The following is a 16,925-nucleotide window of genomic DNA, read 5'->3' on the forward strand; positions in this document are numbered from 1 at the left end:
TTTCCCAGTCTCCCCATATTTTTACTAATCCTTGCTGAGATGGAGTAATTGGGACCCTGGAGAAATTTTCTGGCTAGAGAAATTCTAAGCCCAGGGCAGTAATATCAAAAATACAAACACAGAGAGATGCAAAGAGTTGTCTTTACTACCCAAGAAGCAGGCTGTAACAAATGAAAGGGACAGTTGATGTGTAGTTTCATTACTGTCATGGTCACACAGTTGGGTTCTCATCCTCTTCCCCCTCAGGTCAGGTGGCAGCAGCGGGAAGTGGTCCAGTCTATAGTGCTGCACTGGCAGTGGCATGTGGTTTCTCCCTGGATATCCCAGGAACCACAGCCATAGCCACAAGCACAGCTGGTGACAACCATTCCTATATGGACACATGAGACACAGATGTCGGAATCCTTGGATTTTAAGAGGAGGGAGGTGTACACTTACCATTTTTCATATCTGTGCAGCCCAGGGGTAGATCTAAGTTTTGTGGGACTGCAAACTAATTTGATTTTGAGAGCCCTCTTTAAGGAAAAAAATTAAAAAATCACTAAAACAAACTTAGGTATATGGCCATGGAAGAGGCCTGTGAAAATGAGGGGCCTGGGCATTCATGATATATTTACCTGTATGCTGGCCCTACTCACCAGACAAGGGAATAGATTGGGAAAGGGAGATGAAGGACAGGGGGAATGGTAGGTAACAGATCATAACAGGACAAGGAGGGGAGGGAGCGCTGATATGTGAGCTCATGAAAGGGAGGTGGGAAGGGGAGAGACATAAACCCAAGAGCCCTCAGTAGCATCATTAAGGGAAATAAGAATGGGTAAGAGATCACTGGGAACCAGAGGTTACAACTCACCTCCAGGCTAATACAATCATGAGGCAAGGAAAGGTATAGGTGCTGGGGGATGGATGGGGTGGGCACAGGGCATCTTACTCACCATTCCTCCTCATGAAGTTACTTAGCTGCAGGGCAGGAAGACAGTCTGCCTGAGTTAAAGATACTGGTACATGAAATCTTCTTTGCTGGGGCAGGATTTATTTTTTTTTTTAATTTTTTTTTAACGTTTATTTATTTTTGAGACAGAGAGAGACAGAGCATGAACGGGGGAGGGTCAGAGAGAAAGGGAGATACAGAATCTGAAACAGGCTCCAGGCTCTGAGCGGTCAGCACACAGCCCGATGCGCGGCTCGAACTCATGGACCCCGAGATCATGACCTGAGCCTAAGTCGGATGCTTAATCGACTGAGCCATTCAGGCGCCCCTACTGGGGCAGGATTTAATTCTGAACAGGAGAGAAGAAGGGGTATTGCCCGTGATAGCTGTCTCTGATAGTTCCCTTCCAAATCTCCTTTTACCTCAGAAGTGTCACTGTGTCCATAATCATGCTACTCACTAGGTTTTAAAGTTCAGTTTTCTCATTTATAAAATAAAAGTAATAGTTGTACTTATTTCATAAAGTGAAAATTGAGGTTATCTATGTAAATTTTTGCACTATACCTCGTTTGTAATGAGTGTCCATAAATTATAATTATATTCCTCCTCATTACCATCATCATCAAGCTCATTATCATCAGAGAAACCTCAAATTTTAGCCAGCAGTCCAAAAATGATATGGGCACAGAAAAAGCCCTGGGCAGGAAGATTAAGCTTGAGTGGACTTAATAGAAGCTGGGATCTAGGGATGGGACCAAGAAGAAGTTAGGTTTAGGAATAGGTGGCATGATCAGGGGTTCTCTCCCACTCTCTGCCCTCAGTCAGTTACCTAAGCCAGTGAGAGCTTCCTTTATCTTTGTGTCCACGATGGAGTCCAAGGAACACTGAGCATACCTTGGGATCATCAGCTGGAGAAGGAGGATGAGAATGAGAAGGAAGTGAGACGTAAGCTTCATCCTGTAGAACAGCAATGTCCTGGGGCTGGGAGGAAAGATAGAAAGCTGAGATCTCTGAGCTCCAGTATGGTCGAGAAGGAAGGGAACATGTGAACAGTCTCAAGAGAGAACAGATAGGAGAAAATCAGTGACAGTATGGAAGACTCTGGATCTCTCCAAGCTGTTTGAAGAATGAGGGAGGGTGGCTGCAGAGCAAATTAACTCACAGATGAGTTCAGAAGAGGTCTACAAAGACTGGCCAGGAAAGGATGTTTTATACCTTATGGTAACTGACTTAGGCACCCCTCAACACATAAGAAAGCACAGACAAACAAACACACTCCCCAGTACACTTTCAAAGAACTGCTTGCTTGAGTGTGACACACAACTGTGATAAACTTCAGTGCATCCATGATAAGCAACAGCTGCCTTTGTTCTGGTTCTCTGCCAAGGGGAGTCCTTCTGCCTTTCTATTCTTCCCTTTCCTTTCTTCTTGGCAACCTGATAAGGCCAGCACCTGAGCCTTCTGTTAACTGCCCCATGTTATAGGTCTCTTGTTTGATCTTTCATCAGCAAGAGGTGATTTTATGGTCTTCTGAGTGAGAGCCCTATATGTCACCTGTTTAGACATCATTTTATTGCCCTGGCTAATCCCATTTGTAGACAAGTAACAGAAAACATGATTAGCACTGGTTTGCAAACAAGGAAGCGTACTATTTACTTAACCAGAAGCATAGTGTTTGATTGAAGGTTCTTGTTGGAGATCAAGCCTGATGCTTTCCCTTTTTTTCTACCATCCTCAATTCATTGGATTTTCATCCTTGATCTTCTCTTTTCATAGGCCCAAGGTAGCAGGTATCACATCCTCAGCCAAGATCCTGAGCAGGAAGGTGTTGTAGACTCTGGGTCTGGAGTTCTCTCTTGTCCAGCGAAAGAGCAGATGCAGGATTGAAATGCAAGAGAGGCTAATGTCTGGGAGGAGACAAGAACTGCGAGTAAGGGTCCTTGCTCCATTTTTCTTAGGATCAGAAAGCTTACAAGCGTGATGGACTTGCACAAAGAGGCAATGAAATTGTGAACATTAATTCATGGGCATGAGGAAAAGGAGGTTTTGAAGATAAGCGGTGTTAGGGGTTTGGGTGGATACAAAACACAGTAGACATGAGGTGCCACCTCTGTTTACCTAAACTTGCCTAGGGGACAAGAAAGAAGAGCAAGCTACCTCAGGATCAATAAGGCACCTTTCTTTTGCTAATTAGCTCAGCTCTGGGCAACTGGGGTCTATAGCCCTGTTTACCTGTTTTTTGTTCTTCCTTCCTTCCTTCCTTCCTTCCTTCCTTCCTGTGAAAGCAACTTTCTGCTATTGTACTAAATTGGGTGGCACTTCTGCCCTGAAAACCTAATCTTGTTTACCTAATCTTGGATGTTTTCATCCTGAGATTTCCTATTCCTATACCTTTGTCCTATACTGAGGGCCTTTGCCCTGTTTACCTAATCTTGTTTACCTAATCTTGGATGCATTCATCCTGTGGCTTTCTATTTCTTTATGCCTTGTTAACCCATTGGTGCAAGCTCAGGGAATTCCTAAACTTATTCCCCACAGGAAGGGAGGTCGGGGTAAAACCATTCTCTTTTGGAGGCTTTGCCTTTCTGTTTTGGAAGCAAATTTTCCCCTAGAAACTCAAGCAGATTTCCCCTTGTATTTCATTGTTCAGTTCTGGGTCATATGACCTCCTTTTACATCATTAGTGGCTGAGAAATTAAGTAGATCTCTACAATCCCTTATTTTAGACCATTGGACCTATATATGATACAGTCTCCACAGGGGAGCACATGGTCGCCAGGATTGAATCCCATGATTCAAAAGCTAGATGAAGTAGCAGAGAATGGCTGTTGGATGACCACTATTGGAGGCTTTCAAGTGGGAAAGCCTGGATCTACTTCTGCTGTGACCAGCCTCACTGTCCCTTTCCCTAAAGATGCCCCCTGAGGAACAGCTACTTCTACATATCTCTCTCAGGAAACTTTGAGGATGGGGCTCAATGGTGCCAGCAAAAAGGCAAGGATGCTTCCTTAATTCACCGATAAGAGTTGAGGAAATAAAGGAATAATACAGAACACACAAGAGCACAGGCTTGGATTTGGTATAAAAGTTGGGTAGATTAGTTCATTTGTTAATTCAACAACTACAGAGCTTCTCTATACTAATTCTAGTTCTGGTGACTCATTAGTGGGCAATGCAGGCAAGGTTTTTGCCCTCTTGAGACTATACTCTAAGGTGTAAGATAACTATACAATATGTCAGATATTGAAAAATTCCCTGAAGGAAAGAAATGAAGGCAAGGCAATTGGATGTGCTTCTGTGTTGTATGTAATGCAATGTGTTCAGGGAAGACACCTCAGAAAAGATGACTTATAAGCAATGAGCTGCAGATGTGTGGGGTAAGCCATAGAAAAAGCTGGGACAAATGTTTTGGGCTAAGGGCCAGCAAGTATAAAGAGCCTAAGGCAGGGGGGTGGGTGGTTGGTGTGTTGAAGGAATACAACAAAAGCAGTGTGTCTGAAGAGAGCAAAGTGAGTAAAGGCAAGAGAAGTGAGAAAAGTGGTCAAAAACACAACTGGGGCCAGGCTGGTTATAGAGCACTTATCAACCAACATAAGGGCTCTGGGTTTATTGCAAATTTGATGAGAAATTACTGGAGCATTTTGCTTAGGGATGATATGACTTATTTATAATAAGATCACTTATATTTTATAAATCTTACTAAGGCCACTGCTGTGGAAGAAAATAGGTAAGCAAGGAAACCAAATAGCAAGCTCTTGTAGAGTTCCAGATCTCAGATGGCAGTAAAGGAAGGAGTGAGAGCTGGGTAGACTTTGGTTATATATAGCAGGTGGAGCCTCTTAGGGTTTACTGATGCACTGGGTGTGGGGCAAAGGAGCAATAGAGTAGTGAAAGGTCAAGGTTATATTCTGAGTGACTTGTTGAAGAGTGATGCCATTTACTAAAATGGGGACCCCTGGGGAAAGCATGGATAATGGCAAGAACATTAAATCATATTTGATCATGGTCAATTTAATATGCCTATTAGACATCCAGATGGAGTGGTGGCATGGGAGTTGGGTATATACTTCTGGGGTCTGGGGGAAAGGTGAGAGTTGAAGATATAAATTTGAGACTTATCAATCCACAGATGAAAATAATAGCATAGACAATTTAAGAAGAGAAGTGAAAACTTTTTTAAAGGAGCCAGGTAAAGAAAGTGATAGACTGGGAAGTAGATGACCAGAAGAACATAGATTAAAGATGAGTTGAACTGCATTGACTACTGGGTTTGTTAAGAATGGCAAGGAAAGAAACGAGAACAGGATCACAAGAGAATGTGATTGGTTTACAGTGAGCCTGAGCAACAGAGACAGTGACCGTGCCCTTTGGGCAACACTTGTAGTTAGTGGCATGCCTAGCATATTTGACACCTGGAGGGGATCACTCTAACACTCCTCTTCTCTACATAACAAAATTATTTCTAGTAACAACTATGTAATGATCAGTAATAATCATTATTTCTTGATTCATTCTTTGGTTTTAAAACCAACAAAAACTATGAAAAAGACCAAATGTCAATTTTAAAGCTACTGTTTATATTCAGCATAGTATTTTTGTGCACTATCAGACAAAAAATATTATACCACTCAGTTTGTATTCACTTTTTAAATTAAAAAAATTTTTAATGTTTACTATTTTTGAGAGAGAGAGAGAGAGAGAGGGAAAGGGAATGAGCAGGGAAGGGAAAGAAAGAGCCTTAATGCATGCCCTCAAACTCACAAATCATGAGATCAGGACCTGTTGGACACTCAGCTGACTAAGCCACCCAGGTGCCCTGAATTTAAAATTTTAAATGCAATTAAACCCCATATAATCATATAGAGTGACCAAATAGATGTAATTTAAATCTGCTAATTTTTCTTTACAATCACTGGGCTATCATTGCTTACTTAGATTATACTGTTTAACTGCAGGAATACAGAGCAAGATAGGAGTTTTAAATACAAAGGCAAATTTGAATGTTTCTGAAGTGTTATGAACTTATTTTAAAAATTGAAATGAAGACATATAACAAACCCCTAGGTTAGTAGAAGGAAGAACAAAGATAAGAATAGAAATAAATGAAATAGAGACAAAAAAAGTTTAAAAAAAATGATGAAATTAAGAGCTGGTTTTTTGAAAAAATAAACAATATTGATAAGCTTGACACATCAAAGGGAGAGAGAGAGAGAGAGAGAGATAGAAGACCTAAATAAATATAATTAGAAATGAAAGAGGAGAATAAATTAATAAGAAGTAAATAATAGAGCTTCTCTTTTTATTAAGTTTTTCTCATTCTTTAACATTTTCTGTTTTTAGTGATTTATAATAAACTTACTTGGACATATTTACAGTTTATAAATTGCATTTGGATGTATGTTTAACTTTTAAAAACTCATGGTGCATCTGAATAAAATAGTAGGAGACCAGAAAAACCAATAACCACAGGAAGTCTGCAGGTCTCTCAAACACAAGTTTCTAGCTCTATTTTTGGCTAGAGTTGGTTCTCTGATGAGGCATGGAAGTGTTGCTATTTCATCTTATGGATTCATATACTTTAGACAGTACATGAAAAACCATTCAGGTTGATTTTAGATGTAAAAACTGAAATATGGATAAAAATCGAGAGGCTGACTCTGGAAAACAGTATGGAGGTTCCTCAAAAAGTTAGAAATAGAACTACCCTATGATCCAGCAATTGCATTACTAGATATTTACCCCAAGAATACAAATACACTAATTCAGAGGGATATATGCACCCCAATATTTATAGCAGCATTATCCACAATAGCCACATTACAGAGGCCACCCAAGCATCCATAGACAGATGAATAAAGAATATATATTATCCAGCCATAAAAAAAAAAAAAATGAAATCTTGCCATTTGCAACAACATGGATGGAGCTGGAGAGCATAATACTAAGTGAAATAAATCAATCAGAGAAACACAAAAACCATATGATTTCACTTATATGTGGAATTTAAGAAACAAAACAAATGAGCATAGGGAAAAATGAGAGGCAAAACAAGAAACAGACTCTTAACTATAGAGAACAAACTCATGGTCACCAGAGGCGAGGTGGGTGGGGGGATGGGTTAAATAGGTGATAGAGATTATAGAGTGCATTGGTTGTGATGAGCACCGGATATTGTATGTGTTGAATCACTAAATTGTACACTTGAAACTAATATTTGACGGTATGTTAAGTAACTGGAGTTTAAATAAAAACTTTAAAAAATTGAGAGGCTGACCCACCCTGAATAGAGATTAGTGATGAGTTTGCATTCCAGTGTCCAAAAAGAGTATCCCAGAATGGCTTACTGAATTTATTTGTCCAAAGGACCAATAATTGGGCCATCCAGGTCCTTTGGATGCTGGAAATGTCTGATAGACAATAGCATGTTGTTGGCATTTGTTGTTAAGTTACTTGCGGTAATGCTAGGCTAACAGACTTAACTGTTGGGTATGGACAAAAGCAGAGGTGAGAAATACAAGGTGGAGATGATTGCAGAAAGGGACACTGGGGAGGAGATAATAAAAGAAGAGGATCTGGAGGAGAGAATAGAGAAGAGGTAATGAAAAGAAAGAAGGTAAGCATGGTGGAAATTAGAGGAGGCACAGACCTGGAAGTAGACAGAGTTTTGGTGAAGTGGTTTAAAGGTGACATAGGTCAAGGTCAAGTCTGCATTATTAGATTCACCCTGGGATCACCTGTCATGGAGGCTATCCTAGTTTGCTCTCTTCTCCACTTGTTATTTTATTTCTATGTCTCTGCATGCTAGCTAAAGAGAAGCAATAGAAGATTCCAGCGTTTTGATTCAGGAAGGGGGTGGGTCCAGGGGGAGACTGACAGGAGCCCCTGTAAAAGAAAAGAGACCTGTGGAAACTGCCAACCACCCAAGAGGAGGCAGTAAAAGGTAGAGGGCTATTGAAAAGTCTTTTGGTGGGGTGCCTGGGTGGCTCAGTTGGTTAAGCATCTGACTCTTGGTTTCTGCTCAGGTCATGATCTCCTAGTTGGTGGGTTCAAGACTTGCATCAGTGACTCTGTGCTGACAGTGTGGAGCCTGCTTGGGATTCTCTCTCTGTCTCTTCCCTGCTCTCTCTCTCTCTCAAAATAAATAAATAAATAAAATTTAAAAATTTTTTTTAAAAAAGAAAGATCTCTTGGTAGTATCACTCCTGCTATAATTTTAAGAGTACATGCTCAGCCATTTGACTCTCCAATCAATGCTTTTGTGAAAGAACCTCAGATTGTCTGTCAGTTAAATGGTGTGTAGGGTGAGGCAAGATCCACCATAACTCCTGAAGTTTAGGAACCATGTACCCTTTAATTTTTTAAAGTTGTAAGAGGGTCGCTGAGCTGATCCGGGACAAACTGAGAAGCCTGAGCATGTCTCTCTCTCTATACATGTGTATGTACATAGACAGATAAAATCTTATTAAAAATAGATTTACATATATTTTAATGACATGATTATGGTTGTGCTGCATGGTAATTGGTGATATATGGTAAGCAGCTGACAGACATGACATACACAATAAATATGGCTTTCCAGAGCCTTACCAGGTTTCTGGTTTCTGCATTCTATTCATTTGGCCACCTATAATAAATGTCTATATTGAGAGCATTTCCTGATACCAGGCTCTGTCTGATTCCTATCATAATCTCTAAATTAAGTCTAACTGGTAAACATCTTCATGTACCCAGGAATTGAACATGGGATTGGGAAACATCTGGTTATTTACTGATCCACTCTACTTTTGAGATTTCTGGAATTTGAACTCGTCACTGGAAGAAGGAAAGCAAATTTATAAAGGGGACAAAGAGGCTCCTGAAAGTAAAGGATTGAGACTCCAACACATTGACTTTGAAGTTCAAACTCCTTAGAGTCTTGTGTTTAGAATGAAATTTCAGGACTTAAATAATCCTTTAGCTTTGAGAAAAAAGCCATGTTTTCTGGCTTATTCGTAGTGGTGAGACAAGCTTAATGACACAAATGTTAAAGTGTAAGGCTCTCACTGTGGATACATCATAAAGTTCATAGTCTAAATAATTAGATATCATTAGGTGTCTCTTCCCCTCCAAGTTGTTTCTCTTCCCTAACATTTGATGCCTTACTAGATTTTAAGTTGCTTGGGAGCAAGAATCATTACTTAATGCTTCTCTATATCTTCGGTGCCCAAACAGTATCTGGCACATGGCAGATGTCAATGGTTGTTGGTTGGCTGGTTGAATAAATGAATGGATGAATGTTGGCCTACAAATTTATTCTACCTTTTTATGTGGTTCTATTTCACTTCAAGTTGAGGACCAAACTAGAGTCTCTTGGGCTATTGAAATATAACATGCTGTTGAAATATGTCGTGAGGGTTCAGGATCTTTTGTTAATTTTTTTAGGATAACCACTGAGTTTTGGTGGAAAAGGGTCAACCCTGGCATATCCCAAATGCAGTAATGGGTTGCCCAATCTCCCTGGTTCTTATACCCCATGTTCTCCTCATTTAGTTCTACACTGACATCCAGCCAATATTGATTTTCTAAACCTCTCTGATCCATCTCTGCTCATTAAATTAATTCTAACTTTTTTTTCTTCACCTCTGTGTACCTTCTCTTGAGTACATATCTTTTTTTCCCTTTCTTCTCTTTCTCTCTCTGCCTCTCCCCTTTACCTTCCTTTCCTCCCTTCCCCTCCCCTTTTCTCCCCTCCCCTCTCCTCCCTTCCCCTTCCCTTCCCTTCCCCACCAGACCTGGTCTCTTGACTCATGAGACATAATTATTTTATCACTTTTAAGTGCTCACATTTGTAGTAAACTACTTACCTATAGGGAAAAGAGACTGATATAATGGTAATTAAGGGGAACACGTTCCATTAAGACTCCTTCTTCTCCATTTTTTTTTTCTTGATATTCCCAGAGAGAGACAAGCAATAGACTGGGTGGGTGAGAGAATACAGATGGCTGGTAAAAATGGGAAAAATGTTTAACATTACTGACAATGATATACAAATTGATATAATTATGAATGTCAGTATTACCTCTCAGACTCAGAAGGGTTAAGGAAAAGGGAGAAACAGGGATTTCTTATATTTCTCTGCCGAGAACAGAATATTAACTTTTTTATGGGAGGTCATTTAGCAAAATATCTCAAAATTTTAAAATATATATTTCTTTTGACCTAGCAATTCTACTTTATGGACTTAACCTTAAAGAAATAAACAGAGGCATCTGGGTGGCTCAGGTCATGAACTCGCGGTTTGTGAGTTTGAGCCCCACATCAGGCTCTGTGCTGACAGCTCAGAGCCTGGAATCTGCTTTGGATTCTGTGTCTCCCTCTCTCTCTGCCCCTTCCCTGCTCATGCTCTGTCTCTCTCTGTCTCTCAAAAATAAATAAATGTTAAAAAAAAAAGAAATAATCAGAGATGTGCACAAAGATTTATATGAAAAAGTTCACTACATGATTATTTATAGTAGTAAAAATATATACAATACATAAATAAATTGTGGCCCATTAAATATGATATATTAGGCACATTATGAGGAAATGCTTAGGAACTACTGTTGGGTTATAAAAATCAGGGAACAAAACAGTATGTATTTTTTGACCTGATGTAAAGATGTATACAAAAATGTTAGGCATACATGCACTTATATTAATAGCCATTCTCCTGGGATGGAGGGATTAAGAGTGATTTTATTTCTTTACTTGTAATTATTGATACATTCTGCTTTTTCCATGATTGTACTGTTTTACTATTTAAAATCATTTTATTTTTTATGATTTTATTATTATTCTTTTAATGTTTTATTCTCACATTAGATAACATACAGTGTAGTCTTGGTTTCAGGAGTAGAATCCAGTGATTCACAACTTACATAAAACACCCAGTGCTCATCCCAACAAGTGCCCTCCTCAATTCCCATCACCCATTTTCCCCACCTCCATCAACCCTCAGTTCTCTGTATTTAAGAGTCTCTTATGGTTTGCCTCATTTTAAAAGTTGTCTGTGGCAGATGGAGGTGAAAAAAGCAGCAATTCCTACATACATGTCTCTTTGACTTCGCTGTGCCTCCTAGCAAGAGATGGTCTATTTCCCCACCTCCTAACTCTGATCTGGACTTGTGACTTGCTTTGACCAATGGATGCACCAGAAATAATGTACAATTTCTGAGGTTAGGCCATAAGAAGCCTGTGGCTTCCACTTTGTTCCCTTGAAGTGCTGCCCCAAAACCACCATGTAAGGAAACCAGTCTAGCCTACTAGAAGATAAGAAACCTCACCGAGGAGAACCATGGCCCCCCAGTCAATAGCCAGGGCCAACTGCCAGACATCAGTGAAGAAGTCAGAGACTCTCTCCAGCTGAATGCAGCAAAATAGGTGGGCCCAGGTGAGTCTAGCAGAAAAACCTCAGCCCACAGAAGCATGAGAAATAATAAATTGTTGCTTCAAGCACTGAGTTTTGGGGTGAATTGCTACTCAGAAATAGATGTGAAACAGCAATATAACCTTTAATTTTAAAAAATGAAGTCATAGGCTGGCTATGGTTGTCAATCTAGCTTTCAAGGATCTTAAAAATATTGCCTCAGAAATCTAAATAGAAGCATTATGGCTGTCACAGTATAGTTTATGTTTTGGAAGAAAGACTGATGAGAAGAGACTGTGGTGGTTTGAGGTGGGTCAGGAAATAGGTAGCGAGTATGGCTTTTTATATGTGTGGCTTTTCCTCATTGAAAGAGCACAATGTCTCTAGAGTATCTGTAGATGGCTCCAAATGGACCCCTAGCTGGATGTCAGCAAATCCTTGGATCCTCCTTCCTGTGAGTGCTGCAGAAGGGAGTGCTTGGCCAAATCCCCACGTGTCTTTCAGAACTTTCTTACCCAGTGGAACCTTCAGGGGTAGAGGAGAAGGAGAGTGCCATAATATTTTTGAAGATATTCTCAAAACCTTTATTTCTTATCCAGAGAAATAAGGAATATTAAACAGAAATGGTACAAAAATCTGTTGACTGTTTTTTCTGATGGCTATATGAGAAAGTTTCCATGATATCTTCCCAATATTTCAGCCCCTAGTCATCCACATATCATTATAGGAATGAAAACTTGAAGATAAGTCTCATGAGTCTGTCTCAGATGTCAGCCTGAGTTCAGCAGTAGAATGTTAGAGCTACCAGGGCCCTTGGAGATGATCTAATTCTATGGCATCATTCAAAGAACAACACAGTCTAAGACTGAGACAACTATTGTGGCTTACTTCAGGTCACCAATGAGTGACTTTGCGGCACAGAGCTGGGAGCAAACCTAGGTCTCTCTGTTCCCGTGCTTTGTACTCTGTGTGATGTTGAACTACTTCTTCAAGCCTAAATGAAATCAGAGATGTGGGATGAGACACTGTCTTTGTTAATTTTAGGTACATTTCACATTTCAGCGGGATTATTGGTTGTAAAGCAAGGAAGTCCAGAAAGTTATACAGCCAAAATGTTTTATGCAATAATATAATTAAGCCATAAAAAATAGCAAAGTGATTCCTTTCTCTGGATGCAAGGATGCTCGCAACCACCAAGAATGAATGCTGTTTGGATTCAGTGACACAGGTTGTGTTCTCTTCAGCAAAACTGCTTCCAAACCCAGATGTCTGGTGATGGCTGCTGACTCTCTCCTCTTCCTCCTGGGTAATGGATATTTATTATAATACTAAGCAGGAGCATGTGGGGATTGGTGAAAAGAAACCTGACAACATCTAATTTCAATATTCGATATTTTGCAGTTTGTCTCCCCCAAGCATAACCCTCATGAATGTCATACTCACTGACATATTCCTCTACAATCAGTCCCCAGTATTATTTTGTGTCTTCCATACTGAGCTCTGGCCAAGAGCCCTGAACTGGGAATGAGGCTTCAAAGCTGCATCAGCAAATACAAGAATGATGATCTATTGTCACATGCCCAAACCTGGCAGTTATGCCCATAAATCAGTCCAGGAGTTAGTTCTGCTCTGAGGTCTCCTCCTTCTTTCTGCTATACTTCCACCTTGGAATTAAGAATTTCTGGCTCAGAATTAAGGGAAGAATTTAAACCACTGGATCTTTCTGGAGTTTTCTGAGGCATCTGGGGTGTAACCCCAGCACTCCTTTTGGCATCGAGTTTGGGCCAAGGCTCCATGATGTCTGAGCTTGCTTCAGTCCTGACAGGCTTTAGTGTTTTTGGTCCTCTGAGTTCTCATTTATCTCACTCTTCCGCCAGCAAGATGATAAGTTATGCTTACACAAATCTGGCAGGGGCCCAGCGTATTTGGGGGCTGTTATTTTTTGTTGGTGTGGAGCCCTGTCTACTTGCTCTTTGTGGGGTCTGGCCTGGAGGTCCGGTGCTAGGATTAGATGTCTGGGCAATATGTGGATCAAGAGCTGGAAAACCTGATAAGTGAATGCAACCTTTGTTTTTGGAGAAAATTTTCATTAAGGCCAAAGGCATGCATGGCATTTAGAGCAGGAGTCAGAACCCAGGAAGTCAGGAGTTGAGTAGACCCTGAGACAAAGTGAGGGGTAGAAGCATAATTGGGAGCAAAGGAAGAAGGTCTAATAATGCAAAGGATGCAAATTTGGGCTAAAGAGCTCTGTCTGCCTGATACTTTGTAAAAATGAAGTTAGTCATCCACATTTAACTGTAGGATATTTCACATTCACATCCAGATTTCCATCTCCTCTTGAAGCACCATGTAAGCTCAGGTAAAATAAGACTATCCCATCTAGAGTTTTCCCTCCGACCACTTAATTTACCCCAGAGGAAAATGCTCATTTCAGGTTTGCATTTCTTGGTCCTCAATTTCCATTTTCTTCACAAAACATTTGCTAGAGTACAAAAGACACACTATTCTTTTCTCTGAGTTTTCTTCTTGAGGAATGGTTATTGTTTAAATCAAGGACGCTACTTGAGAAAACAGAATTCTATCCAACATTCCTGATGCTGTCTCTTTCTATTTCATATTATGATTTTCTAGTTGCCAAAATCTTTCACATGAATCCTACACTCGAGCCTGTTTTGGGGGGAGAAATAATATATAAAAGCCCATGCTTGGTCTTGGTGTCATCATTTTAAGGAGCTAACACAGGTTTTCCAAGAAATTTCTTTTTTTTTTCTTTTTCTTTTTTGTTTTTCTTTTTTCTTTTCTTTTTCTTTTTCTTTTTCTTTTTCTTTTTCTTTTTCTTTTTCTTTTTCTTTCTTTTTCTTTTTCTTTTTCTTTTTCTTTTCCTTCCTTCCTTCCTTCCTTCCTTCCTTCCTTCCTTCCTTCCTTCCTTCCTTCCTTCGTTTCTTTCTTTCTAAGGACTCCTTTTGTGTTCTGGTCCAAGATAGAGGTATAGGAAGTCCCTAAACTCACCTCCTCCACAGACATGCAAAATCTACACCTATTTATAGAGAAATTCCTCCTAAAGAACTGAGGGCTGATTGAACATCTTCTGCACAACAAAAGATAGAGAGACCACATAGAGAAGAGCAAGAGAGATGAAGACAAGGTAATGAAGGGAACCCCCATACTCAATGTTGCCAGCTGCAATGGGGAGAAATAGTACTGAGAGAACATGAGCAAATTTATCTGCCCAGAGGCACAGAAGAAAAGCTGCAGTTTAAAAGAGCAACTGCTATATAAAGTAACCAGCACTAGAGTCCTGCTAAATGGTGGGGGAGCCGCTGGAACTCTCCCCTCACTGTCAGGGTGGGACTTGCATTGCAAGTTACAACTCCCCCAAGTGCCTGCCCTCCCTATTTCCTTTCCTCGAGCCTTCCCCCTAATAAAAATCCCAGGGTTTTGAATCCCACCTTGGCAGCTGCAGCTCAGAGGACTCAAAATAGCACAAAATGCTTTATTATTTTTCCAATGTGGAAGGATGCTGGCATAATAAACACAAACCCTTGAGAGTGTTACTGAATTAATAAGCAGTTTTTGGTTTTTATGTATTTATATTTACATCTCACATGTTTGCACTTCTTTTCAACCCTCCTGCTGTCAACCCTCCTCCAGACTTCTGTCATCTTTCTCCAGGGTCCTTGATCCCCCAAGGGTCTCCCTGAAAGTGTCCTTGCTCCCTCTACTTCATTCCCCAGATGGTACCCAGGGAATGCTTCCTAAATGCAAATCTGTAACCAACAAATCCCTTCCTAATTCTTTTAGTGAATGAGCAGGCCTTGGTAGGATAAAATTATTATGAATTTCTGTTCTTTTTCCCCTGGACCTTCAAACCTGCATTTCTGCACCTACTTGTTCTCCATTCCTGGATGAAATCTCGGGCAGATTCTGCAGCTCTTTTGAGTACTCTAGGAATAACCAAATAGGCCTTTTGCTTTTGCAGGTAAAATCTAGTTCCATCAAATTATTTCCCAACCCCACCCCCCAACTAGGCCCACATAAGTTTGGAAGCCTCCCTGTGGGAGGGACCTTTGCACTTACCCTCCCAGTCAGATTCCGTTCTACTCACCTTCAAGTCACATAAATGTCACTTTCACAGGGGAGATTTTTCTGTTTTCATCTTAACCTTCAACAAATGGTAAATATACAGTTATTTCTATGAATCGTTGTTTAATGTTTTCCTCCCCAACTAGACTATAATCCCCATGAGGGCAAAGAATATGTTTATTTTATTGGTGGCCCAGATCCTGGCCCCTTAATAATATTCACTCAATAAATATTTATTTTGATAAATAAATATGAAAAATGTTTCTTAATGGGTACTGGAAAATATGACAACTATCTTGGAAGTGTAAAGGATGTTTAAAAGGGGCCCTTTTTGGGGCACCTGGGTGGCTCAGTTAAACATCCAACTTTGGCTCAGGTCATGATCTTATAGTCTGAGTTTAAGCCCCGGGTCCGGCTCTGTGCTGACAGCTCAGAGCCTGGGGCCTGCTTTGGATTCTGTGTCTCCCTTTCTCTCTGCCCCTTCCCAGCTCGCTCTCTGTCTCTCTCTCAAAGATAAACATAAATTTTTTTAAAAAGGGGTCCTTTTTTTACTGAAGTAGAGTTGACACACAATGTTACATTAGTTTCAAGTGTATAACATAGTGATTCAACAGCTCTATATGTTATGTTCACCACAAGTGTAGTTACAACCTGTCACCATATAACATCATTACTATATCATTGACTATATTCCCTGTGCTGTACCTTTCATCCTGTGACTTATTCATGTCATCACTGGAAGTCTGTACCTTCCACGCCCCTTAACCCATATGCCCATCCCCAACCCCCTCCCCTATAACAACGACCAGTTTGTTCTCTGTATCTATGGGTCTGATTCTGCTTTTTTGGCGTATTCATTTGTTTTGTTTCTTAGATTCCATATATAAGTGAAATTCTATGGTACTTGTCTTTCTCTCATTTCACTTAGCATAATACCCTCCAGGCCCATCCGCGTTCTGACAAGTGGTAATATCTCATCCTTTTTATGACTCATATTCCATTACACACACACACACACACACACACACACACACACACATACACGCATATAGCTGTGTCTTCTTTATCCATTCTTCTAACCGTGGACTCCAGTATCTTAGCTATTATACATGATACTGCAATAAACATAGGGGTACATATATCTTTTCAAATTAGCATTTTTGTTTTCTTGGGTAAATACCCAGAATTCGATTTTTAAACAAACTACATACTGCTTTTCACAGTGGCCGCACCATTTTACATTCCCAGCAACAGTACGCAGTTTGCTTTTTCTATATATCTTTGCCAATACCTGTTATTTCTTATGATTTTTTAAAGTTTATTTATTTTGAGAGAGAAAGAGAGAGTGAGTAAGTGGGGAGGGACAGAGAGAGAGGAGGAAAGAGAATCCCAAGCAGGCTCCACACTGTCAGTGCAGAGTCCAATGTGGGGCTTGAACTCATGACAGTGAGATCATGACCTGAGCTGAAATCAAGAGCTGGACGCTTGATTGAGCCACTCAGGCACCCCTCTTTCTTATCTTTTTGA

General features: G+C 40.2%; 1 protein-coding gene and 1 long non-coding RNA gene across 2 annotated transcripts in view; both read right to left on the bottom strand.

Annotated features, from left to right (window-relative positions):
• Nucleotides 1-242: 242 nt before the first annotated feature.
• RETNLB (resistin like beta) lies at nt 243-2,083 on the bottom strand. Its single transcript, XM_045437100.1, has 3 exons — nt 1,761-2,083; nt 963-1,038; nt 243-372 (listed from the first exon to the last, which is right to left on the bottom strand). Exons 1-3 carry the CDS (start codon nt 1,885-1,887, stop codon nt 243-245), a joined length of 333 nt encoding a protein of 110 aa, XP_045293056.1. The 5' UTR covers nt 1,888-2,083.
• A 5,294-nt stretch (nt 2,084-7,377) lies between these two features.
• Nucleotides 7,378-16,925, bottom strand: part of LOC123610840 — a 33,834-nt gene continuing 24,286 nt past the window's right edge. Inside the window, exons 4-7 of the long non-coding RNA XR_006718312.1 lie at nt 15,421-15,477; nt 12,204-12,617; nt 9,775-9,912; nt 7,378-7,813 (exon numbers count right to left, since the gene is read on the bottom strand). This is a non-coding gene — a long non-coding RNA (uncharacterized LOC123610840). The remainder of the gene's footprint in view (nt 7,814-9,774; nt 9,913-12,203; nt 12,618-15,420; nt 15,478-16,925) is intronic.

Source organism: Leopardus geoffroyi, chromosome C2 (assembly GCF_018350155.1).
Source record: "Leopardus geoffroyi isolate Oge1 chromosome C2, O.geoffroyi_Oge1_pat1.0, whole genome shotgun sequence".
Classification (NCBI taxonomy): domain Eukaryota; kingdom Metazoa; phylum Chordata; class Mammalia; order Carnivora; family Felidae; genus Leopardus; species Leopardus geoffroyi.

Excerpts from the sequence above, each read along its gene's own strand:
- RETNLB (XM_045437100.1), bottom strand. The coding sequence starts at position 1,887 with ATGAAGCTTACGTCTCACTTCCTTCTCATTCTCATCCTCCTTCTCCAG. Across the intron at positions 1,039-1,760 it reads GGAAGCTCTCACTGGCTTAG|AAATAAATCCTGCCCCAGCA; the intron begins GTAACTGACTGA and ends AATTAAAAAAAA. Across the intron at positions 373-962 it reads AGACTGTCTTCCTGCCCTGC|AGGAATGGTTGTCACCAGCT; the intron begins AGCTAAGTAACT and ends ATGTGTCCATAT.